At 45.1% G+C, this 25,314-nt stretch overlaps 1 protein-coding gene across 1 annotated transcript in view; it reads left to right on the plus strand.

Moving 5' to 3' along the window:
* DNAH7 (dynein axonemal heavy chain 7) overlaps window positions 1-25,314 on the plus strand; it is a 499,785-nt gene that overhangs the window by 373,966 nt on the left and 100,505 nt on the right. Inside the window, exons 47-51 of the mRNA XM_066577151.1 lie at window positions 5,678-5,832; window positions 11,526-11,716; window positions 12,159-12,292; window positions 16,882-17,217; window positions 21,431-21,557. Of these exons, the coding sequence (XP_066433248.1) occupies window positions 5,678-5,832; window positions 11,526-11,716; window positions 12,159-12,292; window positions 16,882-17,217; window positions 21,431-21,557 (943 nt within the window). The remainder of the gene's footprint in view (window positions 1-5,677; window positions 5,833-11,525; window positions 11,717-12,158; window positions 12,293-16,881; window positions 17,218-21,430; window positions 21,558-25,314) is intronic.

Genomic DNA, 25,314 nt, shown 5'->3' on the forward strand with positions numbered 1-25,314 from the left:
CACTACAGTTAAGCAGCCATGCACTACATACTACAGTTAAGCAGCCGTGCACAGACCTCCCTTTGAAGATGTGCACGAGTGCCACTTCACGAGACCCGCGGGGGGTTAGGGTTTAGGGTTACGGGTTAGGTTTAGGGTTAGGGTTAGGTTTAGGGTTAGGAGAACATACACTGGAGAACATACTATCTTGGTTGGGCAATTGGTTTTATGGTCCAGACCTAACAGGAAAAAGTGGGAATTAATCCATTCATAAATCCCTCCTCGGGGAAGGGTGGTTTTTTGTATTTCTTTGTGTTTGTCCGTCTTGAAGCCGTCTATTTTAAATGACTATATTTAGGCCCCCTGTCCAGGGCAGTGATTTTGCCAGCGGTAAATCGCTGGCGAATCACGCCGGTTAAAGCTTTCCATAGCGTTGCTATGGAAAGCGCCAGCCCTGTGTCCATGAGAATAATTGCAATTCTCCGCTCGCGGCCAGCAATTCGCAGCATGCTGTGAATTGCCCCTATTCTCCGCGGTCAGCCTATCTGTAAGATAGGCTGACCTGCGGAGAACCATCTGCTGGCTCCTGCTACCGGGCGGCGGCTCCCGCGGCTGAGATTCGCCGCGGGATACCGGAACGCCCGTGGACAGGGGGCCTAAATGTTATGTTTTAAGGAATCAAATCAGGATTGTAACAAGGTGGCACTATCTGTGTCTACAGGAAAGAAGGTTTGTACAAAACATAGAAGGGGTTCTTTACTGTAAGAGCAGTGAGACTATGAAACTCTCTGCCTGAGGACATGGTGATGGTGAACTCGATAAAAGAGTATAAGAGGGTCTGGAAGCCTTTCGTCAATGTTACAATATTATAGGTTATAATCATTATTAACTTCAGAAGGGTCCGTGATTCGGGGATTATTCTGATTACCAGACTGGAGTCGAGAAGGAATTTCGTTCCTTAAATGGGGAAAAATGGCTTCTACTTCATTGGGTGTTTTTTTTGTCTTTCTCTGAATCAACATTTGGGGGTAATAGGCTGATGACCTGGATGAACTTTTTTCGGCTTTCCATATTATGTTACTGCAACGGCCAAGCTGAGCACGCCAAAGTGGGTGAGACCACAGGGATTATAAAATGGTTGTCATAGGTGGCTCTGTAATTCGTCCCGACAGTGGCAATAACAGGGCTCTGCTCAGTGGTTGCACAGTGGCAAGAAAAACGTGACGATACGTTTGAAATAAACAATTGTTTTGTCACTGGTGACGCCAGTGCTCCAGCCTGAACTCCCAAGTGTAGAGGTGGTGAAATAACTTGAGACGAGTGCAGTAGCTTGTTCTAGTAAACTGTGAGCATGCAGGTGTGCTGAAGCTTTGGTCAATACAGATGAAATACTGTTCACCTTTGCAGCATTAAGGATGTAGCAGAGCCGGCAATGAAGCAGTAATTGAACACGTTGAAAACAGTAGATTTGTATTTTGGACAACAATTTCTTCAACGCTCTCCCTCTACTATCCTAGAAGTTACTCAGTAATGTCTTTCCTCAGTATTGAATAGCTGGTGGGCTTACTGGGCGTGTGCGATGCAGGTGTTGGATGTTAGTTGAAAATGGCCGCTGAACTAATCCTGGCTTTGAATTCACCGGGTAGTTTTATTCACTGTTTTGTGGAACGCCGGCCTCTAACTCAGATCTCCTCACTGCACCCACGGCTGACTTGTGTTTAACACACCTCCTCTCCGACCACAACTTGCTGCACACACCTTTCTCCTCCGACTGCTCTCCTCCTTATTCTGTCTCCTCTAAACTGACTCCTCCTTCACTTCCTCCCTTGCTTCCTGCATTTTTTCTCCTCTCCACCCACTCTGCATAGGGACTCATGATTAGGTTTTCCCGCTCCGGACACGCTCACCAATCAGAGGAGTCATGACATAAAGCCAATAGGCAACCAGATATTGTCAGCGCTAAACTCTGAGCTTAGGAATGGGAGAAACAGGGTCTCTCTGACGCGTGACACCTTCAATTTGTAAGGGAAACGCATGGACAGGTGTGACAGGACTAAAGTTGATGATGACTCTTCTGGAGGACCCTTCGGGCCACTACATTACTATGTTATGCCACTAAAGGGATTAAAAATACACTTAATGGACAGGTAATCCATACTGGATCGGTGTGGGTTGGTCACGCACGACCAAACAACTGCCCGCCACAGCCAGTGTGTTCATTCAGTGAGCTGATATTGGCAGGAAGCAGAGCTCAGAAGCTACACCATCAATAGTTTGCAGCTTGACAACCCTTTAAGATGACGGAGTTCTACTCCAAATATTTTTAGTTAAGACATAAATTCAAAATCTATGTATATAAAATTGAATGTCTGTGTGTCTGTCTGTCTGTTTGTCCTTTATGCGCTACTACACCATTCATCCGATCGCCATGAAACTTTGAGAAGTTGTTGAGTACACTCCTGGGACGATTATAGGCATAGTACATTTATGCTATGATAAATGGCGCATGTGCGAGCGTCGTCGACAGTTACGCCCCCCCCCCACATAGATCGTTTGATTTCCATCATCGCCACTAATTCTCTCACTTCCCGATGTCGTAGAAACATGAAATTTGGCACAGGCATTCATTATGTCATAAATAGGAAAAGCTAATAGGTCCCAACTCGATGACTCAATTCTAAGCGCAAAAGAATTAGCGTCCAAATTTTACGTACGGAATCTAATTCTCTCACTTCCCAATGTAATAGAAACTTGAAATTCAGCACGAGCATTTATTATGTCATAAATAGGAAAAGCTAATGGGTCCCAACTCAATTATTCAATTCTAAGCGCAAAAGAATTAGCGTCCAAATTTTACATACGGAATTTAATTTTCTCACTTCCCAATGTCATAGAAACTTGAAATTTGGCACGAGCATTGATTATGTCAAAAATAGAAAAAGTTAATGGGTCTCAACTCGATTATTCAATTCTAAGCGCAAAAGAATTAGCGTCCAAATTGTACGCACGGAATCTAATTCTCTCACTTCCCAATGTAATAGAATCGTGAAATTTGGCACGAGCATTGATTATGTCATAAATAGGAAAAGTTAATGGGTCCCAACTTGATTATTCAATTCTAAGCGCCAAAGAATTAGCGTCCAAATTTTACGCATGGAATCTAATTTTCTCACTTCCCAATGTCATAGAAACTTAATCAATGCTCGTGCCAAATTTTAAGTTTCTATGACATTGGGAAGTGAGAAAATTAGATTCCATACGTAAAATTTGGACGCTAATTCTTTGGCGCTTAGAATTGAATAATCAAGTTGGGACCCATTAACTTTTCCTATTTATGACATAATCAATGCCCGTCCCAAATTTCAAGTTTCTATTACATTGGGAAGTGAGAGAATTAGATTCCGTGCGTACAATTTGGACGCTAATTCTTTTGCGCTTAGAATTGAATAATCGAGTTGAGACCCATTAACTTTTTCTATTTTTGACATAATCAATGCTCGTGCCAAATTTTATGTCAAAAATAGGAAAAGTTAATGGGTCCCAACTCGATGATTCAATTCTAAGCGCAAAAGAATTAGCGTCCAAATTTTATGTACGGAATCTAATTCTCTCACTTCCTGATGTCATCTATATATATAAAAAGGAATGTATGTCTGTCTGTCTGTCTCTTTTGCGCTACTACATCATTCATCCAATCGCCATGAAACTTTGGGAAGTTGTTGAGTACACTCCTGGGAAGATTACTGGCATAGTACATTTATCCTACGATATGTGGCGCGCGTGCGAGCATCGTCGACAGTTATGCCCCCCAGACAAAGATCGTTTGATTTCCATCTCAAGCACGAAAGCAAAAGGCATTACGACCAACGGGATGCGTGTTCAACTACAAAATGATGCATCCGCCGAACGTTTCGCAAGACAATTGCTGGATATTGAGAATGCTGAGGTAAAATGAAAGCTGTGCTGTGATTGGTTGCAATTTCTTATACTGCTGAGGTAAAATGAAAGCTATGCTGTGATTGGTTGCTGTTTCTTATACTGCTGAGGTAACATCAAAGCTGTGCTGTGATTGGTTGCTATATATTATACTGCTGAGGCAACATGAAACCTGTGCTGTGATTGGTTGCTATATATTATACCGCTGAGGTAACATGAAAGCTGTGCTGTGATTGGTTGCTATATATTATACTGCTGGGGTAACATGAAAGCTGCTGTGCTGTGATTGGTTGTTATACATTATACCGCTGAAGTAACTTGAAAGCTGCGCTGTGATTGATTGTTATCTAGATATATAAAAACGAATGTATGTATGTATGTCTGTCTTCGCAGCAACGCGCGACGGGTAAGCTAGTCTACAATAAAAAAGTGTCGTTTTCAGGAGGTTTTTCTCATTTTAAAGTGACTGTTAGGGGTTAATGGTCGGTTCACATGCAGCGTAAACGGGGTGGATTTTCCACATTAACATTGCATGTGAATAATCGGCGACCTTTATAGTAGCAGCCCAGTGGATGAGGTTTTACTGCGGCTGTAGTACAGGTGATATCCACATGTGATATGTCAGGAGCTTGCACGGAAAGTAACCCCTTAATTTGAATGGCTTTATGTACATGAGGGATTTTTCACTCCTATGAAAAATTGCTGCGTGTCCTATTTTTGTGTAAGTCTTGCAAAAGAAGAGGACCTGTAATCTGCGGTGTGCCATACATCGTACAGCACTGGAGCGATGGCAGAGTCAGTTAGACTTCAGACTTATTTTGTAACAATTTCTAGCTTAAATTTGTTGGTGTCTTCAAAAACCACTTTAAGGCCCAGGACCACCCCAGTCCTGTCAGAATTGTAGGTTCTCACCAAAACCCCGTTCCCCGTGCAGTAAAACCTCTCTCTGGCATATACTCACCTCTCCCCGCTGCTGCTGTGTCCCGTGTGGTCATCCGATGCTGTTTTTACACCTGCAGTCCTGCCTGGTTGAAGGGATGTCACAGGCGCTGCAGCCAATAACAGAGTTCGTCCATTGCCTGCAATGTCTGTGACATCCCATAAAGAGGCTGGAGCGGCCTGTAACTGTGATGTCAGAGGGGAGGTCCTGAGCAGCGGTGCGGGACACAGCCAGGGGAGGGGGATATGTGATGGTTATTTTCCTACATGGAAAGGGGTTTTAGTGAAAACCTACAACGCAGACAACCAGTTGAAACTTTTTCACCGTCACACCACAAATAAAACAAAATACTAATGACCACTTGTCTGTGAGTGAATGTGTGAGTTACATGCGATGATGTCACCTTCATGTGATCAGTCACCGGGGCTCTGAGCTCCGCCCCTGATCACGTCGGTGACGTCATCACAGGTTCTAAAACATGCAGAGCCTGACAGCAGCCCTGTGCTTACAGGAGCTGTGATGATGCCACTGTCATGTGATTAGGGGCGGAGCTCAGAGCCTCGGTTTCCTTCCCTGCTTTCTGCACATTTTCTGTATCTTCTTTGTATTCAGTAACACTGAGTGACTGACGCCCTCCGAGTTCTCACTCCAACCAGACCTGCCTTCCCTTCCCCATGACCAAAGTCAGCAGACCGTGCGGTACACTGGGGCAAGCTGCGCTGCAGCACACTGCTCCCGGGGCTCGTAGGATGACTTCGTACTAAACATATACAGTATGCATTATATAATGAGCATTAAATATGTACACAACTGTCATTTCAGAAATGCAAGACGCTGGCCTTTGATGATTGATCCTCAGGGTCAGGCAAATAAATGGGTGAAGAACATGGAGAAGGCCAACAGCTTACATATTATCAAGCTAAGTGATCCTGATTTTGTGCGGACTTTGGAAAATTGCATCCAATTTGGGACTCCAGGTAAGATATCAACCATGATAAATGAATATGAATTGCTAGCTTGTATTCAGACAGTAAAGAGTTAAGCCCGGAGTCCCCCACAATGACGGGGGGTCTTTCTTGCATTTCGTTCTCTACTGATCATTAATCACATTATATCTGTAATTGCTGTATTGCCAGCAGGTTGAGGGATTCATTGGTGTTTAATGAGCTCCTCTAGTTGTGCGGCGCGGCATATTTATGTAGTCATTAAAAAGCTGATTTTTCTGAGCTTAGTTTTTGGCTGAAAAAAAATGCTACTTTCTACAATGGCAGAGAGATAAATGTGGCAGGACAGTGGTGATATCCCTGATTTATTTCACTTCCTTGTCCAAATAAATCCAGAATACAAACTACAATGAAATCGAGATGAAAGAACCTAGAATTGTTACAGTGACATCATTACGGGGGGCCGGCGCTCCGGGCTCTTATTGGATGCTTTCTTGAGCTGTTAGAGGGTCTTCAAGAAACCGTCCAGAAGTGTGTATTGTGATGTCATCACTATACATCCAGCAGGGAAGAATCTCAGAAGACTGAGGTTATCGTCACACGTGGTCATCAGGAAGCAGTCTGGCTGGGGGGTCCGGGGTCCGTAACCAGGTGTAATCATTTGGGGGGTAATAGGCTGAACTGGATAGACAGGTGTCTTATCGGTTGTACATACTATGTGTCTGGCAACCTATCAAAGCCTTTTACTAAACCGCCAACCCCCTCCTGAATGTGTCCCACCTGTAGCGTTTTATCCCCAGGGTCTGAGAGCGGGAATGGGTTCAGGGGCTGCAGGCTGTAATAGACTCCCAGCTGGGATGGAGTTAATCAGGAATAGCTATATAACGCATCGGTGCTGCAAACATGTCTTTACTGATCAGCGTAACACTAACGGGGGCAGTAGAATACAGGTTTGAGGTCTGCGGCTTGAGATATCTTCCCTGCTGCTTCCTTTCCTCTAAGATACAGTCCACAATATGCGGCTGTCCAGAACAGTCACCCCAGGGACCTCGGAGAGGATGCGCTTCAGTCTTGTCCTCCCTCCTTGACCCGGGTATGTTAGACTCGCTCCCATATTGCTACCCATGCCCCTCCCATTACTTATCTAAAATAATCCACTGAGACCAAACTCTTTGGAAATTTTTGGCCACAGCAGCCAACTTTATTTAACAAAAACCACATAGAATTTTATTCTTTTAACCTTTTATATACGAGAGGAGGCCCTTGGAGACAACCAAAAAATACCAAGGGGTCTGGTGTTAATCAAATTAAAACCGTACCTTGCCTCCAACCGTAACCTGGCTCGGAGACACCACTAGCCCCCCCACTGGGATGCTAGAAAACAAAATAGATTAAGGCCACCCGGGATCCCTTCCCTGGCCTTCTCCCACACACCAGCCCCAAACACTATAACACCAGGGTGATCATACCGGTGAGGCCGTCCCCACCAAGACTTCCTTTCACCCAAAATACCAACTCAGCCTCCAAGGACCCCCCCCTGTCCGCCAACGGCTGCCACGACATGTCATATACTTATCCTCTTGCACCAATTCACCGTTGTACTACCTAAGCTTAGATACTACTATAATTACTTCTGTATAACTAAATATATCAAGGGAGGGTGGGTGGGACTCAGTTCTCACAGGTTCTAAAATGGCGCTCCCGCCCAAACTCCCCTTTTTATGGGCTCAATAACCCTTCCCATTACTTAAACCCCTACCAATCAACTTAAACGTAAATAACCCACTCACCCTACACCCCCCGCTTCTTTCTAGTTTACATTAGCAACTTGTTAACCCTATCCTGCCTATTCCACTTCCTAACAACCCTGTCATGCAGGACCTCTGACCTTCTATTATCTTCCAAGCTCCTACTAGCCAGGAATCGGAGGCCTCCCACGTCTCCTTCCATAAGTGCTGTAATACATGTAATCTCTGAACAGCGGGTCTATGAAAGTACACAACTAGCATCCAGTGTGGCAGCCTTGGCTTCAGTGTTTCCCGATGTTCTTCTACCTTTGTAACAGTTTTATTTCCTTCTAATTCTGCCGATCTTCCAGTTGGGGTTTCTTCTATCACAGTGCACCTTAATGCTCAGACGTCTTCCTCCTCAGTAAACCAGTAAACCATCTCTGCTCTATTAGAATCTTTTATATCTGATGAATCTGCATTTTCTTTGTGTACATAAAAACTTGTTAAAGCGTTTAGGAGAGAAAACCTGATTCTGATATGCATTGTTCGATAATATGGTTGATAACAGACACACACGATGTCCTCAAGTTCAGCTAAGTAATGGGCGAGAGAGTGTGGATGAGGGGAAGGGGCGTAGTTGTACTTTTTTCACATTTTGAAAATTTAACCCCTAAGTGACCACCCCATAAACTTTTTACATCCTGATTTAGTGGGCTTTAATCCCCAGGACCGTAAAAACACGCTCACTCTGGGCATTAAAGCCCTGTGGGCTGTGGACGTGACAGCTCCATGTTGTTGGGTTACCAGAGGTAGCCGACAACATGGATCTGTCATGAGTGGCCGCAAAAAGTTCCCCACCACCTCCGGTCACGCAATTGCATACAAGTGTTAAAAAAAAAGCTAATAAAAGTTTAAAAAGTACTTACCCCAGTCCTCCGCAATGCCCTGCGACGTTCTGGTCCTTTCCGGACCTGATGTCGCCTTCTGCGCATGCGAGCCAGATGTCAGACGTGTACGTGTAAGGACTCGCAGCCCAGGAAATTTAAAATTCCTCTGCTGCCGGCTAGCATGTGTAGCTGAGAACAGGGAGATATCCAATGGAGAACAGCAATCATTTAAAGTAAAAAAAAAAAGTTTAAGTTTCATGAAATTACTCACCTAAGACCCACTGATTTATTCATGATCCTCTCCCCGGTTTCAGCGCACCCATCTGTTGCTGACTTGGCAGACGCATTCGCAATAGCCGCAGATTGCCAGAGTAGTTTAAAATCTCCCCGCATCTGGCTACTAAACATAGCCGAGAGCCTGGAGATCTCACGGGGGCCGCTGTACGCGGTTCTTGGTCATGGGATCGCCATTATCCAATGGATAACAGCGATCACGTAAAAATAAAAGAAAAAACTTTCACCTACTGTCACGGATCCGATCCGTGAGGGGAGGAGAAATTACCTAAGGCCTCCAGCGATTTTTTTCCCACATATTTATCCACGGACCTTTCCCCAGCTTCGGCACATGCGCTATCACCAAAATGGCAGACGTAAGCGCAGAAGCTTGGGAGGGCTCGGGAGATTAAAATCTCCTGGCTACTAAAGGTAGCCGAGAGCCTGGAGCAGTAACCGAGCGCCGTGGTGAGTGGTCTGAGGTCACATGATTGCCATTATCCAATCGATAATGGCGATCACGTAATAGTTAAAAACAGTTGAAGTGTAATGCTCCTTTCAGTTTAGGCCCCATTGTACATACAGGCATAAGATTAGGGCTACAATGGGTATGTCTTTAAACACAGACAAACAGGGGAATCCTTTTTGGGGTGAAAGTCTTCATTGATATGTGTGCTGTACAAAAAAAAACTTTGGGCCTAAATCACCTTCAAGCAAAATGTCTGTTCTGAAAGCCACCGGCGGCTCCTTTAGTTTGGGCCCCGTTGTAGAGATGAGCGAGCACGCTCGGATAAGTCAGTTACTCGAGCGAGCCTCGCTTTTCTCGAGTAACTGCATTTTTGTACAAGCGTGCTCGGGGGAAGGGGGGGGGGGCGGCAGGGGGGTAGCGGCGCAGAGAGTGACCCCCGCCGCTGCTCCTCCTCCTCCTCCTGAGCACGCTCGGACAAGGATGCAGTTATTCGAGAAGAGCGAGGCTTGCTCGAGTAACTGACTTATCCGAGCGTGCTCGCTCATCTCTACCCCGTTGTGCATAAGGACAGACGATTAGGGTCACAATGGCTGTGTTTCTGAACACAGGGCAAACAGGGGGATCCATTTTAGGGTGTAAATCCTCATTTTCATGTGCACTATAGGAAAAAAACCAAAAACATGTCTTTAAAATGACATATTTGCAAAAATTTGAAATTTTATTTTTTTCTTCTCTAAATTGCATTAATTCATGAAAAAAAAAACTGTGGGTTCAAAACACTCCTGACCCCCTCAGTGAATACATTAAGGGGTGCAGTTTTTAAAATGTGGTCATTTGTGGGGGTATCTATCATTCTAACACCCATGAGCCTTTTCAATCTTGGCTTGGTGTACGAAAACAAAGTGTTCCTTAAAATGTTGATAATCAATGTTAAATTTGTACATCTCCTAAATGGTTAAAAAAAAAAAAAAGTTTTTCAAATGTGCTTCCAGAATAAAGTAAACAAATGGAAATGTATATCTCATCAACAATTTGTACAGTATGTTTGCACATATTTGAGATATTACAATTGAAAATGTGAAAAAAAATAAAAATAAAAATTTCCCCAATTTTGGCGCTTTTAATTAATATACACAAGTTCTATCGCTCTATTTTTGCCACCTAAATGAAGTATAATATGTGGCGAAAAAATGTCAGCCTTTACGGAGTTATTTCATGTTAAAGTGACACATGTCAGATTTCCCAAATTTGGCCTGGTCATTAAGGCGCAAACAGGCTTGGTCACTAAGGGGTTAATAATAATAATCTTTGTTTGTATAGCCACAACTTATTCCTCAGCGCTTTAATCTATTTTTTTTACATTAAATACACGCATCTTGTAAAGCACCAAATGGGATTTGAAGCATCCAGCATGGGCTTACTGGCAGTATAGGGGACCGTGGTTGAAGGACCTGCGAGGGGCGGGGCTGGCTCTACTGAAGCTGGAAATTGGGTCGGGTTAGGAGCTTTGGGACTGGGGCTTTTGTATGACGTGATTGGTGGGGCGGGAGCCAGCAAGTTGAATGAGCAGAAGCTGTGCAATATCCAAATGCACCCCCCCCCCCCCCCAGGTCTTCAACCACGGTCCCCTTTACTGCGAGTATGCCTCCAGCATGTCTTTGTTTGGGTGTATTCCTGATTATATAAGAGGCAATGGACTGGCCTGGTGGGGAAGGTGATGTGGACAGCAGGCCAAGGGCAGGGCGTCAGGGTTACCCCGTCAGTTTAGCATGTTATGCCCCGATAAAGAATGTAGTAATTGGGTGCCCCGGTGGGTTCCACGTGTTACACAGCTACAATTCAGCTACACAACATCTTCCTACTGGAAGTACCAGGACTGGGCAGTGGTTACATGGCAGTGGTCCACTTGGCAAGTTACACTTCACTCCTGACTGTGGCAAGAGAGACCGTCTCAATGGATTTACAGGGTCTTGTTTCCTCAGGCTTACATTGCATTGAGTCAGTGTTCTGAGCGTCCCACCAAGCGCTCCTCCTCTCAGCATTTCTCTTGACAGATACCCCCTAGGAAACTGGGCCCCTCTTCAGATGCGAAGCTGCCCACCAGGCACTGATTCAGAGTATCTGCGTGGGCCCCGTAGAAGAGCGTCAGCATCCTACTCTCTGTCCCTTTGTCTTCAGTGGCCTTAGGCCACTCCACTGGAAGTACAAGAAAACCTGGGGAGATCCCCCCCCTCACAACAAGACCTCCACTCTCAGCTCCACGCTTTGTTTCTTAAAGACATAGCATCACGTCTACAATGATATACTACTGCGCTCATTGTATGTGATACATCTGCCCATCTCATATTACTGCTTCATCTCTCTTAGTATTACTGGAAAATGTTGGCGAAGAACTAGATCCCATCCTGGAGCCTCTTCTCCTGAAGCAAACCTTCAAGCAAGGAGGTAGCATGTGTATTCGTCTCGGGGACTCCACAATTGAATACGCTCCTGATTTCCGATTCTACATTACAACCAAACTAAGAAATCCTCACTACTTGCCGGAGACGTCTGTCAAGGTCAGTTAAGAGGGGGCTCTGAACAAACCCCCCAAACTTTGTTCTGTTTCCTGGCCCCCAACCATCTCCGTTACACTAATGGCTTCAGATGAACTATCTGATTTACTGTTTACATTCTCTAATGTGATATTTCTGGCAGATTAGTGGTCTGGCAGAAATCCTGTTTTTGAGTTATTCTTTGTAGACGGTTTTGCTGTAGTAAACGGCTTTGGGTTGATGTTTCCTCAGATATCTCCCTATTGCTGATGTATGTTTGCCTGATGCTTATCTCGCCTTAAAGTTCACATTTAAATGCTGTGCTCTTTGTGAACAAATTAGAAATATCGCTACTGAAAGGTCAGACATCGCGCCTTCTCCCAAAACAAAGGGTTGATTGTGTTGCTTCATTAAATTGGAAAATATGTGCGAATATTTACATTCCAGCGCCATTTCTATCGTGTAGGTCACCTTGCTGAATTTTATGATCACCCCTGAAGGAATGCAGGATCAGCTGCTGGGCATTGTGGTCGCTCGAGAAAGACCAGATCTGGAGGAAGAGAAGCAGGCGCTTATTCTGCAGGGAGCCGAGAACAAGAGGTGGCCATAATGATATCCTCGTGATAATCTCTGATTAGTCATGCATATAATATCAATATTTCATGCTTTCATTTACGCCCTGACATCCACCTCATATATACAGCACTGCTGGGAGGTACGTCTCACATCCGCTGTAAAGGTACGTGTTGGGATGGCTCAGGGGCTGTGTATACTACAACTGACAATCTACAAAAGCTGCCAACATTGGAGACCCCCAATAGTATGCCTGACAGGCATAATACACAACGATACAGGAGCCGTCAGAGAAAAAAGTTAATTAATGTAAAGAAAAAGAGTTTGGGAAAAATGTAAGTAAAGCAAAAATCAACCTTTTTTGACAGGGAGTCCTTTATTATTGGAAAAATAATGACCCCCCCCCCCCCCAAAAAAAACCCTATATATAATTGTGTCACCCCATCCACAGTAAACCCAACTATAATAGTATTATGCCATTTCACCCACAAGTGCCAAAGTCTGTCGAAAAAAGTGAAAAAGGCATTCATAGACAATCATCCCGCTTCCAGTGAAGCCATTGTTCCACTGAAAAACAAAATAGAAGCAATTTTGAAACTGGTATTGCTGCATCTGACATCTCTCATCAGTAATCCTGTGTGACGAACGCTATCAGAAAACATTGCAATGCCAGAATTGTGGCTTTCTGATCACCCTAAGAAAAAATGAAATAAAGAGTTAGCAAATTTGTAGGTACCCCAAAAATCAATAATAACACAACTTGCAAAAACAAGACCTCACACAACCCCATGACTGGAAAAGTAAAAGACCTGGGGGTAAAAGATGGCAGCTGAAAATAAGAAAAGTTTTGGCTCTTACAAGGCAGGTGTGGTACCCCACGGTGAGCAAGACATGAGGCCCACATTGAGGATCTGGCAGGGGTGTCGCTTGTCACGGTGACTCTTAGCAGAGTCCTCCCTGGGGGGAAGTATGGAACCTCCGCCAAGGCACCGCTAGACCTCTACCAGGCAACACTGGGACAGCGGTTACCTGTATAAGTGTGGTGAAGTTGAAGTTGTCACGCATGACACCACCGTTCCTTCACACCGTTGAGTATCTGGTGGTTCAATAAAGAGAGTCCACACACACGATTGTAACTTGATAACTCAGTCACTGGGAACAGGCAATCTTTACTGACCAGCGTACTTTACTGTATAATTTGCATACAAATAAGGTTACTTGCACGTGCTGGAAAGTCAGCTTATTGGTGATCGGCCAGGGAGAAGAACTCCTGGACACACACTCTCCGGGACTCTGAATTACTTCGGAGGAGAAACACGACACTCCGCTGACACTCACTCAGAACGCTTGAAGACGACTCTGCACAGCAGACTGCTTACTCCTTTCTCTCCTCAGAGGTGGTTCCTGGCATGGAAGGACTCGGGATACCTTTCCTCCTCCATCACTTCACAACATGAGGGTTAAAGGTACCCCCATGTGGCCGACACTCTCTGTCCTTTCACAACCATTGAAGATGACAGAAGACCACACCTTGCTCTCAGTCACTCACATTTATAGGGTACAGACATCATGTGACAAGACAGATTTTGATACTTTCCCAGACATATCCCAGCCACTTTCAGACATTAACCTCTTGCATGCTGCAGCTGTGCAATACATATAACAGCAGACAAGACACTTTGCACAGTGCATCCACATTAAATACATGGCATGTATGACAATTATGGAGGGGCCAGAAATAGGTGTTTCGGCAGGGATGAAAACAGTTTTAAAAAATGGCCATGTCATGAAAACCAAAACTGGATGCAGCTTCAAGGGGTTAACAAGCAGGCACCATTTCACAGTACAGGAAGGATGTGGACGTACATGTACAAAACCCAGATATTTAGTGTAATTTATTTATTTGTGTGAAAGTCATAATTGTATAAACTTGTCAAGAGCCGTGTGCCAGGACCGCATCCACCGAGCCATCACAGACAGATCCGCCTGCCTCCGTGTGTATCCTGTTACGTTGGGAGCGCTATGTACAAAGCTAGTCTTCCCAAGAAGCAATGCTTGTAGAAGTGAAATCCCGTGGTGCGTGTCATAATTTGTATGCGATCCAGCAGATAAAACCTTAAAATGCTTCTGCATGAAATCTCATAATATATGTTTGTAGGATTTAGAGCTCTAGTGTTCTGTTATCGATCCCCTGTGTCCCTCCTTCCAACCATAGTGCTAAGTGCATCTTACTGTTGGGTGGAAGCTGCAGATGTCCTCCTGCAGTCAGCTCTTCTTAGTGGTGCTGTAAGGCTACCTTAAATTAATGGGAGACCGACCACGGATACCAACATAAATCTCAAGAAAGGGGGTTCTCCCCCCCCATCCCCCATGAAAGGAGTAGCGACTGAGCATCTGCATTGCTGATTCATTCTTTATTGGACTGCTAGAGATTGACCTTTGCTGTACTCAGCTTTCATTCGGCAAAGCAACAGAGATGAATGGAGCAACATTGCACTTGCTTGGAAACCACTCCATTCCTGTGAAAGGATATGGGACCCCCATTCTCGTGAGATTGCCACTGGTTAGACTCCCACCAATCAGACACTTATCTCATATGAAAAGTTTAAAGCTTTGGATGAATCCCTTTAAAGGGGTTGTGCAAAGTTATAAAGTTTTTCCCTGACCATGGGATATATGATTGGTGGGGATCCAACCCCTGCGACTCCCACCTATAATGAGAAAAGGGGTCCAGTTGGTTCTGTAGGGAATGGAGTAAAGGTAGCACAGGTACGCCACCACTCCCTTCACTTCAATGACAGCATTGGAGATTACTGAGTTCAAGCGCTTCGGCAACCTCCAGCACTGTCATTGAAGTAAATGGAGCAGTGGTGCGTCTATGCAATCTCAGCTCTATTCACCCGGGGACCCACTGGACCCCGATTCTCAGGATAAGTGGGGGTACCAGTAGTCGAACCCTCACCGATTATAATGTTACCCCCTATCTTGAGGATAGGGGATAACTTTAGAACTTGACACAACCCCTAAATGTGCCGAAGAGTATTCGGACGTCTCGCAGCTGGACCTCTAAATCATTTCTAGCATACATTGTGGGGGGCGGTGGACAGATTCGGAGCTTCAGCTGACAGATTTCTGAGTGTCGTGTAAAACTCCATGAAGGTCTCCTGCCTTACCCACGTGGCCGTACAGAAGACTCAGGGGGCTGAAGGAAGGTAAGAGAGATGCTGAAGAGGAAGTGAAGTTTAACATCTGCGGACCAGTAGCTGTATCTTTACGTGTTGGGAAGCTCTTATCATCCTTTATGATTTACTTACTATTTTTCAGTAAAAACAGTTAAATGTTATTTTAAGCTGGCTGCACACAAACGGATCTGCATTGCAGAATCCGCGGTCGGCGTCCGCACCAAATACCGTTCATTACATTCTATGGAAAATCGCTGCTCCCTGCACACACCCGGAAACCAATTGTGGCGTCTGCAAGTGGAGACAAAATCACGGCATGTTCTATTTGTGTGCGGGCTGCACACAGACGCCTTCCATGGAAGTCAATCGAAGCCGTTTGGCATTGCAGATAGGTCATGGGTACTCGCATTATTGCCTAGCCACGGCATGGGGGAAAAAAAAAAGATTTGAAAAAAAAATCTGTGCTGCACATGTCTGCCGGCGGCTCACCGCGGCCATCCGCAATACAGGTGAAGAAGAAAAGAGGCAGGAACACGCGGCTCTGCTGTGTGCAGGCGGCCTCAAGTCATTGAAAAAACATTTTTTTTATTAATTTAACACACCAAATCCAGTGTAAACCAATTGAAAGAGTAAACCGCGTGGCACAGAAAGCCGTTCTACTCAGTCACGTTAAACTTTGCTACATTCACTTCCAGACACCCAAACGAATAGTTTCAGTGAGTTTGTGCTTGGTAGGCAGATTGGTCTTCAACAATTAATGTCTGTGTAGAGCAGCAGTACACTGAGGAACAGGCCGTAGCTGTAGGGCACACTCACACCTGGCCAGCCCGGGCAGCACCACATGGACCCCATTGACTATGATGGCGTTCCTCCCGCTTCCAGCATTTTCCCCATGCTGCGCTATTCTGTCTAGGATTGTTTGCTCCAAGCAGAACCTTTGATGCAGATGTGAACCTATCCTTATCCTGTGAACTCAGTGACTGGTTAGATGTATAGGGGGAATTTATCAAGGGCTTTGCACCTCTATTGCGGCGTATAAAAAATAAATCGGTGACGTTTTATGCCTCTGGCCACCACTATGGAGGACACGATTAATACTGGGGCCGCTGTGGGAACACTACTACTGGGGCCAATATGATGGTCATTTTATTACTTGGGCCATTATTTCTGAGGCTACTATGGGAGTCACTATTACTATTGGGGTCACTGTTGCACTGTCACTTTAGACAGGTCTCAATAGTTGAAATATGTGTTGGTGCTTTCAATACCTGTACAATCAGTGTTTTGTTGGGGGGGCACTATTTCACACTTCGCCTCAGGCAGCATAGAGGCAGTCTTATCATATGCGTTACAATTAGTCGCTTCTATAGACTTGTTCATGCTGTTTCACGTCTCGCAGCATTAATTCTGCTCTTGTGCTTTTTATTTTTCTAGGCAGCTAAAAGAAATTGAGGACAAGATCTTAGAAGTACTTTCAACTTCAGAAGGCAACATATTAGAAGATGAAACTGCCATTAAAATATTGTCTTCCTCCAAGGCTCTAGCAAATGAGATTTCTGAGAAGCAAACAGTTGCTGAGGCAACAGAGAAGAAGATTGATTCCACAAGGATGGGCTACCGCCCCATCTCCATCCATTCTTCAATTCTGTTCTTTTCCATTGCTGACTTAGCCAACATTGAGCCCATGTACCAGTACTCTCTGGCCTGGTTTATTACTCTGTTCATTATGTCAATAGACAACTCGGAGAAGTCCGAACACTTGCAGATGAGGTAGGTTACCGTCTGTGCATCGCCTCTGTATTACTGAAGAGAGATGTGTGGTGCAGCGCCTCTTGGCTACCCTCCGGGAGGGCACAGGGTAGGCGCCCTGCCACATAACACTGCCTCATAGCCAATGGATCCTGCAGGTTTAACACTGACAACCGCGCAGACGGGATACAAAGCGGGGGAGCTTCTGTCCTTTATATGCACGACCCTGAATAATACTGACTTTATCCCTCCTGTTCCTGGGATTTGTTGGGGGTTGATCAGTTTCAGGGGACTTTTACACGGGATGACTATTGGGGATTTAAGGGCCCAACAGCCGTTCTAATCATTATCACTTCAGTGCTTTCACACAGAAGCCATGATTGTTCACTCATGTCATTTTTTTCTTGCCGCCATAGGAAATAATAACATATGCAGTGAGTTTTCAATCTTGGATCATCAGTCTGCAAGAAAAATCACTCATGTGATTTAAGACATTAAAAGCAATTTATTCTTTTCAGGTGCAATATCTGACAATCACATCGGTCATGCGCCCTTACCATATCGCATCGGTCATGCTCCCTTACCATATCGCATCAGTCATGCCCCCTTACCATATCGCATCAGTTATGCTCCCTTACCATATCGCATCGGTCATGCACCCTTACCATATCGCATCGGTCATGCACCCTTACCATATCGCATCGGTCATGCACCCTTACCATATCGGATCGGTCATGCGCCCTTACCATATCGCATCGGTCATGCACCCTTACCATATCGCATCGGTCATGCGGCCTTACCATATCGCATCAGTTATGCTCCCTTACCATATCGCATCGGTCATGCACCCTTACCATATCGCATCGGTCATGCGCCCTTACCATATCGCATCGGTCATGCGCCCTTACCATATCGCATCGGTCATGCGCCCTTACCATATCGCATCGGTCATGCGGCCTTACCATATCGCATCGGTCATGCGGCCTTACCATATCGCATCAGTTATGCTCCCTTACCATATCGCATCGGTCATGCACCCTTACCATATCGCATCGGTCATGCGCCCTTACCATATCGCATCGGTCATGCGCCCTTACCATATCGCATCGGTCATGCGGCCTTACCATATCGCATCGGTCATGCGCCCTTACCATATCGCATCGGTCATGCACCCTTACCATATCGCATCGGTCATGCCCCCTTACCATATTGCATCGGTTATGCTCCCTTACCATATCGCATCGGTCATGCGGCCTTACCATATCGCATCGGTCATGCGCCCTTACCATATCGCATCGGTCATGCACCCTTACCATATCGCATCGGTCATGCCCCCTTACCATATTGCATCGGTTATGCTCCCTTACCATATCGCATGTGTCATGCGCCCTTACCATATCGCATCGGTCATGCCCCCTTACCATATCGCATCAGTTATGCTCCCTTACCATATCGCATCGGTCATGTGGCCTTACCATATCGCATCGGTCATGCGGCCTTACCATATCGCATCGGTCATGCCCCCTTACCATATCGCATCGGTCATGCGGCCTTACCATATCGCATCGGTCATGCGCCCTTACCATATCGCATCGGTCATGCGCCCTTACCATATCGCATCGGTCATGCGGCCTTACCATATCGCATCGGTCATGCGCCCTTACCATATCGCATCGGTCATGCGCCCTTACCATATCGCATCAGTCATGCACCCTTACCATATAGCATCAGTCATGCCCCCTTACCATATCGCATCGGTTATGCTCCCTTACCATATCGCATCGGTCATGCTCCCTTACCATATCGCATCGGTCATGCGCCCTTACCATATCGCATCGGTCATGCGCCCTTACCATATCGCATCAGTTATGCTCCCTTACCATATCGCATCGGTCATGCGGCCTTACCATATCGCATCGGTCATGCGGCCTTACCATATCGCATCGGTCATGCGCCCTTGCCATATTGCATCGGTCATGCGCCCTTACCATATCGCATCAGTCATGCACCCTTACCATATCGCATCGGTCATGCCCCCTTACCATATCGCATCAGTCATGCCCCCTTACCATATCGCATCAGTCATGCCCCCTTACCATATCGCATCAGTCATGCCCCCTTACCATATCGCATCAGTTATGCTCCCTTACCATATCGCATCGGTCATGCGCCCTTACTAGAGATGAGCGAACGTACTCGTTTCGAGTACTTACGCACCCGAGTACCGCCATTTTCGAGTACTTCAGTACTCGGGTGAAAAGATTCGGGGGGCGGGGGGAGGCGTGGCGGTGCGGGGGGTAGCAGCGGGGAACAGGGGGGAGCCCTCTCTCTCTCCCTCTCCCCCCCCACTCCCCACTGCTCCCCCCCGTGCCGCCACGGCGCCCCCCCCGAATTTTTTCGCCCGAGTACGGAAGTACTCGGAAATCGCGGTATTCGGGCGAAAAAGGGGCGTGGCCGAGCACGTTCACTCATCTCTAGCCCTTACCCAAAAGTAAAATACAGTGCAATAAAACAAGGCGTTGCAGTGAACTCAAACCATTCCTGTAGTCCTACCCCAATGACCCCAAACTACTTGGATCATATCCCAAATTAATAGGGATAGCCCAGGCTGTAATGTAGCAAGTCTATATCACCGATCAGACAACCAGTAGACCTCTTGTGTCACACTAAAATGATTCTAAACAATCCATCTTTATAGGTGCATCCTTCATAAAAACCATATGAGACACTGCAGATACAAGTCAGTGGGTGAACCACATATGTGTATCCAATATGTACCTAAGCTTTACACAACACCCACGTAGATACATACAACCAGATTGCCAGCAATAAGGCTGGAGTGCCAAAATAGTCTGATTCACCCACCAGACACCCCCACCCCCCACCCCCATTATTATTCTGCTGCCCATACTGTGACTACAGACCTGATCGGACATATTTAATGGCAGGATAAACAATGACATTGAGTGACTCACAGGCAGTGTCATCCCTAATTGGAATCACTCCCCTTTTCTTCTCTTTCTGGGCCAGACCACCATAAGTTCTCCCAGCAGTGACTTGTCTTTTCAGAAGTTACCACATAAATGTCTTTGGTTCTTTGCTTTTTGACTTGCTTTTTCATATCCTTAACTCCTATATTAAGACCTTTAGTAGTGCCACATGCAGTGCCCCCTGGATGTAATAGTGTTATAGTACACACTGCCCCTGAATGTTTAACAAGCTCCACTGTGCCCCTCAATATGTAACAAGTCATACTGTGCCATTGAGTAATTAAAATAATGAATAAGCTAGACTGTAATTAATGGGGGAGGCTGACTTCTTAAAGTAATTAATAGGCCCGCCTCCCTCATGCTCCCAGGTCATCCTTCATCCACCATCCTGGCATCTTGTTAGTACTCGACCAGAAGCTGCAGAATGATGCTGGTGGCACAATGACATCATTACATCACAGAGAAGGTGCCATGCGAAGGAGCAGGCGATGAACATGTAACATCATTGCCATAGTCAATTGTACTTCTGTCTTAAGGATGCAGATACAATAGACTTCAGACAAGGAGCGCTAGATCAGCATCCTGGCTTTTCCCAATTCTGTGAACCAGCTGTTGTTGTGGAGAATGGCTGGATCCTATCCCAGCAACTAGGCAGTGCAAATGGTCTCTTACTTCATGGCTGTTGGCTTATGGGAATGTTAGCCTTTGTCAATGGTAGGTAGACTGGCATCCACCACGCAGAACTTTCGATGATCAGCTGTTCTCCAGGCTGATGTCCTTGTGCAAGTAGCCCGACTTAGTGTTACAATGAAGTGAATGGAAACTTGGCCTGAAAATACCAAGCTGGGACATTGAGAATGGAGTTGTGTGCTTCCTGCAGATATCAGTTCCATGTACGAGTGCACTTGGCCAGCAGGTAGCCGATTAGTGGGGGTCCCTGGCGGCAGACCTGGGACAATCTGCAGTACTATCGATGGCCTATTCTCAGGTTAGGCCATTAATACTTTAAGGCTTGACAACTCCTTTAAATACGGAAATGAAATGTCTCAAGAAGAGAATGCAGTATCTGTCACTAGTATCAGTCACGTGACCATCTCTGTAGAGCGGAGGATAGGCGGCCAGCCCCAACCACAAATGGCCGTACTTCTACAGCTGCACTCTCCCATCAGACAGACAATACCTTCTGCTTATAATCCCACCATTGTACCATCTCTATAGTAAACTGAATTTCTTCTTTTTTCAAGGTTGCAGATACTGAAGGATCACTTCACGTATTCTCTGTACACAAATGTATGCCGTTCTCTGTTGGAAAAGGACAAGCTTCTCTTTTCTTTCTGCTTAACAGTGAACCTGTTGAAGCATGAAAAGTTGGTAAGCAATATTTATGAGAGTGTGCAGCGGGAGGAGAGGACACTTGGGTGGGTGGGGGGTAGGGGGTTGGAATCAGTCAGCATCAATGTGTCAGAACAAGGGAGAGGAGACAGCAGCTTTCTGGACGCACGGAACTGACATTCGACACGTGTTACTGGGAGGGCCACGCCCACATGACAAAAGTCTGAAACTAAGAGCAGGCAATCTGGCAATCAGAATGATCCCTGGATCACCAACCCTTTTGAAGTAATCAGTGGTATAACATGTAATATTGCAACACTCAAGAAAGGCATCCAGACGCCTCTTATACCCTTTTATTGAATTTGCCATCACCACGTCCTCAGGCAGAAGGTTCCATAGTCTCACTGCTCTTACAGTAAAGACCCCCCTTCTATCTTGTGTAGAAATCTTATTTGGTCTAGATATAAAGCGCACCCCCTAGTTACAGTTCTGGGTATAAATAGATGATGGGAGAGATCTCTGTACTGACCCCTGATATATCTATACATAGTTATTAGAGCGCCCCCTTGTTACAGTCCTGGGTATAATAGATGATAGGAGAGATCTCTGTATTGTCCCCTGATATATCTATATATAGTTATTACAGCGCCCCCCCCCCCCCTTGTTACAGTCCTGGGTATAATAGATGATGGGAGAGATCTCTGTACTGACCCCTGATATATCTATACATAGTTATTAGAGCGCCCCCTTGTTACAGTCGTGGGTATAATAGATGATGGGAGAGATCTGTGTACTGACCCCTGATATATCTATACATAGGTATTAGAACGCCCCCTTGTTATAGTTCTGGGTATAATAGATGATGGTAGAGATCCCTGTACTGACCCCTGATATATCTGTACATAGTTATTAGAGCGCCCCCTTGTTACAGTCCTGGGTATAATAGATGATGGGAGAGATCTCTGTACTGTCCCCTGATATATCTATACATAGTTATTAGAGCGCCCCTTGTTACAGTCCTGGGTATAATAGATGATGGGAGAGATCTCTGTACTGTCCCCTGATATCTATACATAGTTATTAGAGCGCCCCTTGTTACAGTCCTGGGTATAATAGATGATGGGAGAGATCTCTGTACTGACCCCTGATATATCTATACATAGCTATTAGAGCACCCCCTTGTTACAGTCCTGGGTATAATAGATGATGGGAGAGATCTCTGCACTGACCCCTGATATATCTATACATAGTTATTAGAGCGCCCCTTGTTACAGTCCTGGGTATAATAGATGATGGGAGAGATCTCTCTACTGACCCCTGATATATCTATACATAGGTATTAGAATGCCCCCTTGTTATAGTCCTGGGTATAATAGATGATGGTAGACATCTCTGTACTGACCCCTGATATATTATACATAGTTATTAGAGCGCCCCCTTGTTATAGTCCTGGGTATAAATAGATGATGGGAGAGATCTCTGTACTGACTCTTTATATATCTATACATAGTTATTAGAGCGCCCCCTTGTTATAGTCCTGGGTATAAATAGATGATGGGAGAGTTCTCTGTATTGACCCTTGATATATGTATACACAGTTTTTAGGTCACCCCTCAGCTGTCTTTTTTAAAACTAAATAATCCCAATTTTGATAACCTCTCTGGGTATTGTAGTCCGCCAAATTCATTTATTACTTTAATTGCCCATCTTTGTACCCACTGAAGCTCTGATATGTCCTTCTTGAGTACCGGTGCCCAAATCTGTCCACAATATTCCATGTTTGGTCTGACTAGTGACTTGTAAAGAGGAAGAACAATGTTCTCCTCATCTGCCCCTAGACCACTTTTGATGCACCCCATGATGCTATTTACCTTGGCAGCAGCTGCCTGACAGTGGGTGCTCCAGTTAAGCTTACAGTTAACTAGAATCCCCAAGTCCATTTCCATGTCAGTGTTCCCCAGTGGTTTCCCATTGTGGTAATGGTGACATGTATTTCCCTGCCCGTGCGCGGAACCTTACATTTATCAGTGTTAAACCTCATTTGGCACTTTTCTATCCAAACCCCAAACTTAACGAGATCCTCTTGCAACTGCCTTGTGTCCTCTCTAAGTACATTACATAGTTTTATATCATCTGCAAATATTGATATTTTACTGTATAATCTTTCTACCAGGTCCACACCCCCTTTTATTTCGTTATCCGTGTACAGTGACTGACACTGGACCCTCGAGTGCTTTTTTACCTTTCCATTTGTTTGTATGTCGTTTTTTGTAAAAAAATTTTTAGTTATTTTCTTTGCTCTGGTTCATGGACAATTGAATCTTTTACAGTATCAAAGCATTATTAGGAGTGATACACACATACTCCTGCATACATCATCACCAATACACCTTGCCTTTTATGTAAGGATAAAGTTTGATTTAACGGAACATCCCTGGGAATGTCGCCATCCAATAGGTGGTGCTGTATTTCCTTCCATGTGCAGGTTGAAGGAGAGATAAGACACATCATAAAACCATCACATTCCTGATGGTATTTATCTCTCAGCCCAGTTTCGCTGTTCTTTTAATTTTTGAATGCAAAACAATCTCAAATTTCTGTGCGTGAACATTTGTATTTCAATCAAGAGGGGTGTCCTCTCTGCTTTATATATAATATATGTGCCCCATCCAAACCAGTTTCTTTTGAGCCTGATGAAAGGTCGATAGAAGACCCGAAAGCTAGCTGTAGCATGATGTATTTTAGCCATTAAAAGGTATCATATCTACAAGATGACTTGGTTTCTCTCACTGAGAACAATCACGCTTTGCTCTACTGGCTAACACCGTACCAAACCTTTTTTCGTTTTACCAATCTGATCAGTTTCTACGATGAGGTAAGTTCTAGGCTGGACCTGGGAGAATCTATTGATCTCGTATATCTGGACTTCTCTAAAGCCTTTGACACCGTGCCACATAATAGGCTGACGTATAAAATGAGACAGCTCGGATTGGGTGAAAACATCTGTATCTGGGTAAAGAATTGGCTCAGAGATAGAAAGCAGAGGGTGGTAATAAATGGTTCGTACTCTGATTGGACCACAGTCACTAGTGGGGGGCCACAGGGCTCAGTATTAGGCCCCATTCTGTTCAATATATTTATCAATGACCTGATAGAGGGGCTGCACAGCAAAAGATTAATATTTGCAGATGACACAAAACTATACAATATAATTAATGCAAGGGAGGACAATGTGCAGCTACAAATGGACCTAGATAAGCTGGGGGCTTGGGCAGAAAAATGGCAAATGAAGTTCAATGTTGATAAATGTAAGGTTCTGCACATGGGCAGCAAGAATGGATGTTACCAATATTCGCTTAATGGGGTACCGCTAGGGAAAAGTGAGATGGAAAAAGACCTGGGGGTATTAGTGGATTGTAGACTAAACTGGAGTAACCAATGCCAGTCAGCTGCTGCAAAAGCTAATAAAGTCTTGGGGTGCATTAAAAGAGGTATAGGGGCGGGGGGCGAGAACATTATCCTCCCACTATATAAGGGACTTGTCAGGCCTCACGGGGAATACTGCGCACAGTTCTGGTCACCGGTGCTCAGGAAAGATGTGGCAGCGCTTGAGGGGGTTCAAAGAAGAGCGACTAAACTAATACATGGAATGACGGGACTGGAATACCCAGAGAGGCATCAAAATTAGGATTATTTACTCTAGAAAAAAGACGGCTAAGGGGCGACCAAATAACTATGTATAAATACATGAGGGGACAATACAAGGATCTCTCCCAGGATCTGTTTATACCCAGGA

This window comes from Eleutherodactylus coqui, chromosome 8, assembly GCF_035609145.1.
Source record: "Eleutherodactylus coqui strain aEleCoq1 chromosome 8, aEleCoq1.hap1, whole genome shotgun sequence".
Classification (NCBI taxonomy): Eukaryota; Metazoa; Chordata; class Amphibia; order Anura; family Eleutherodactylidae; genus Eleutherodactylus; species Eleutherodactylus coqui.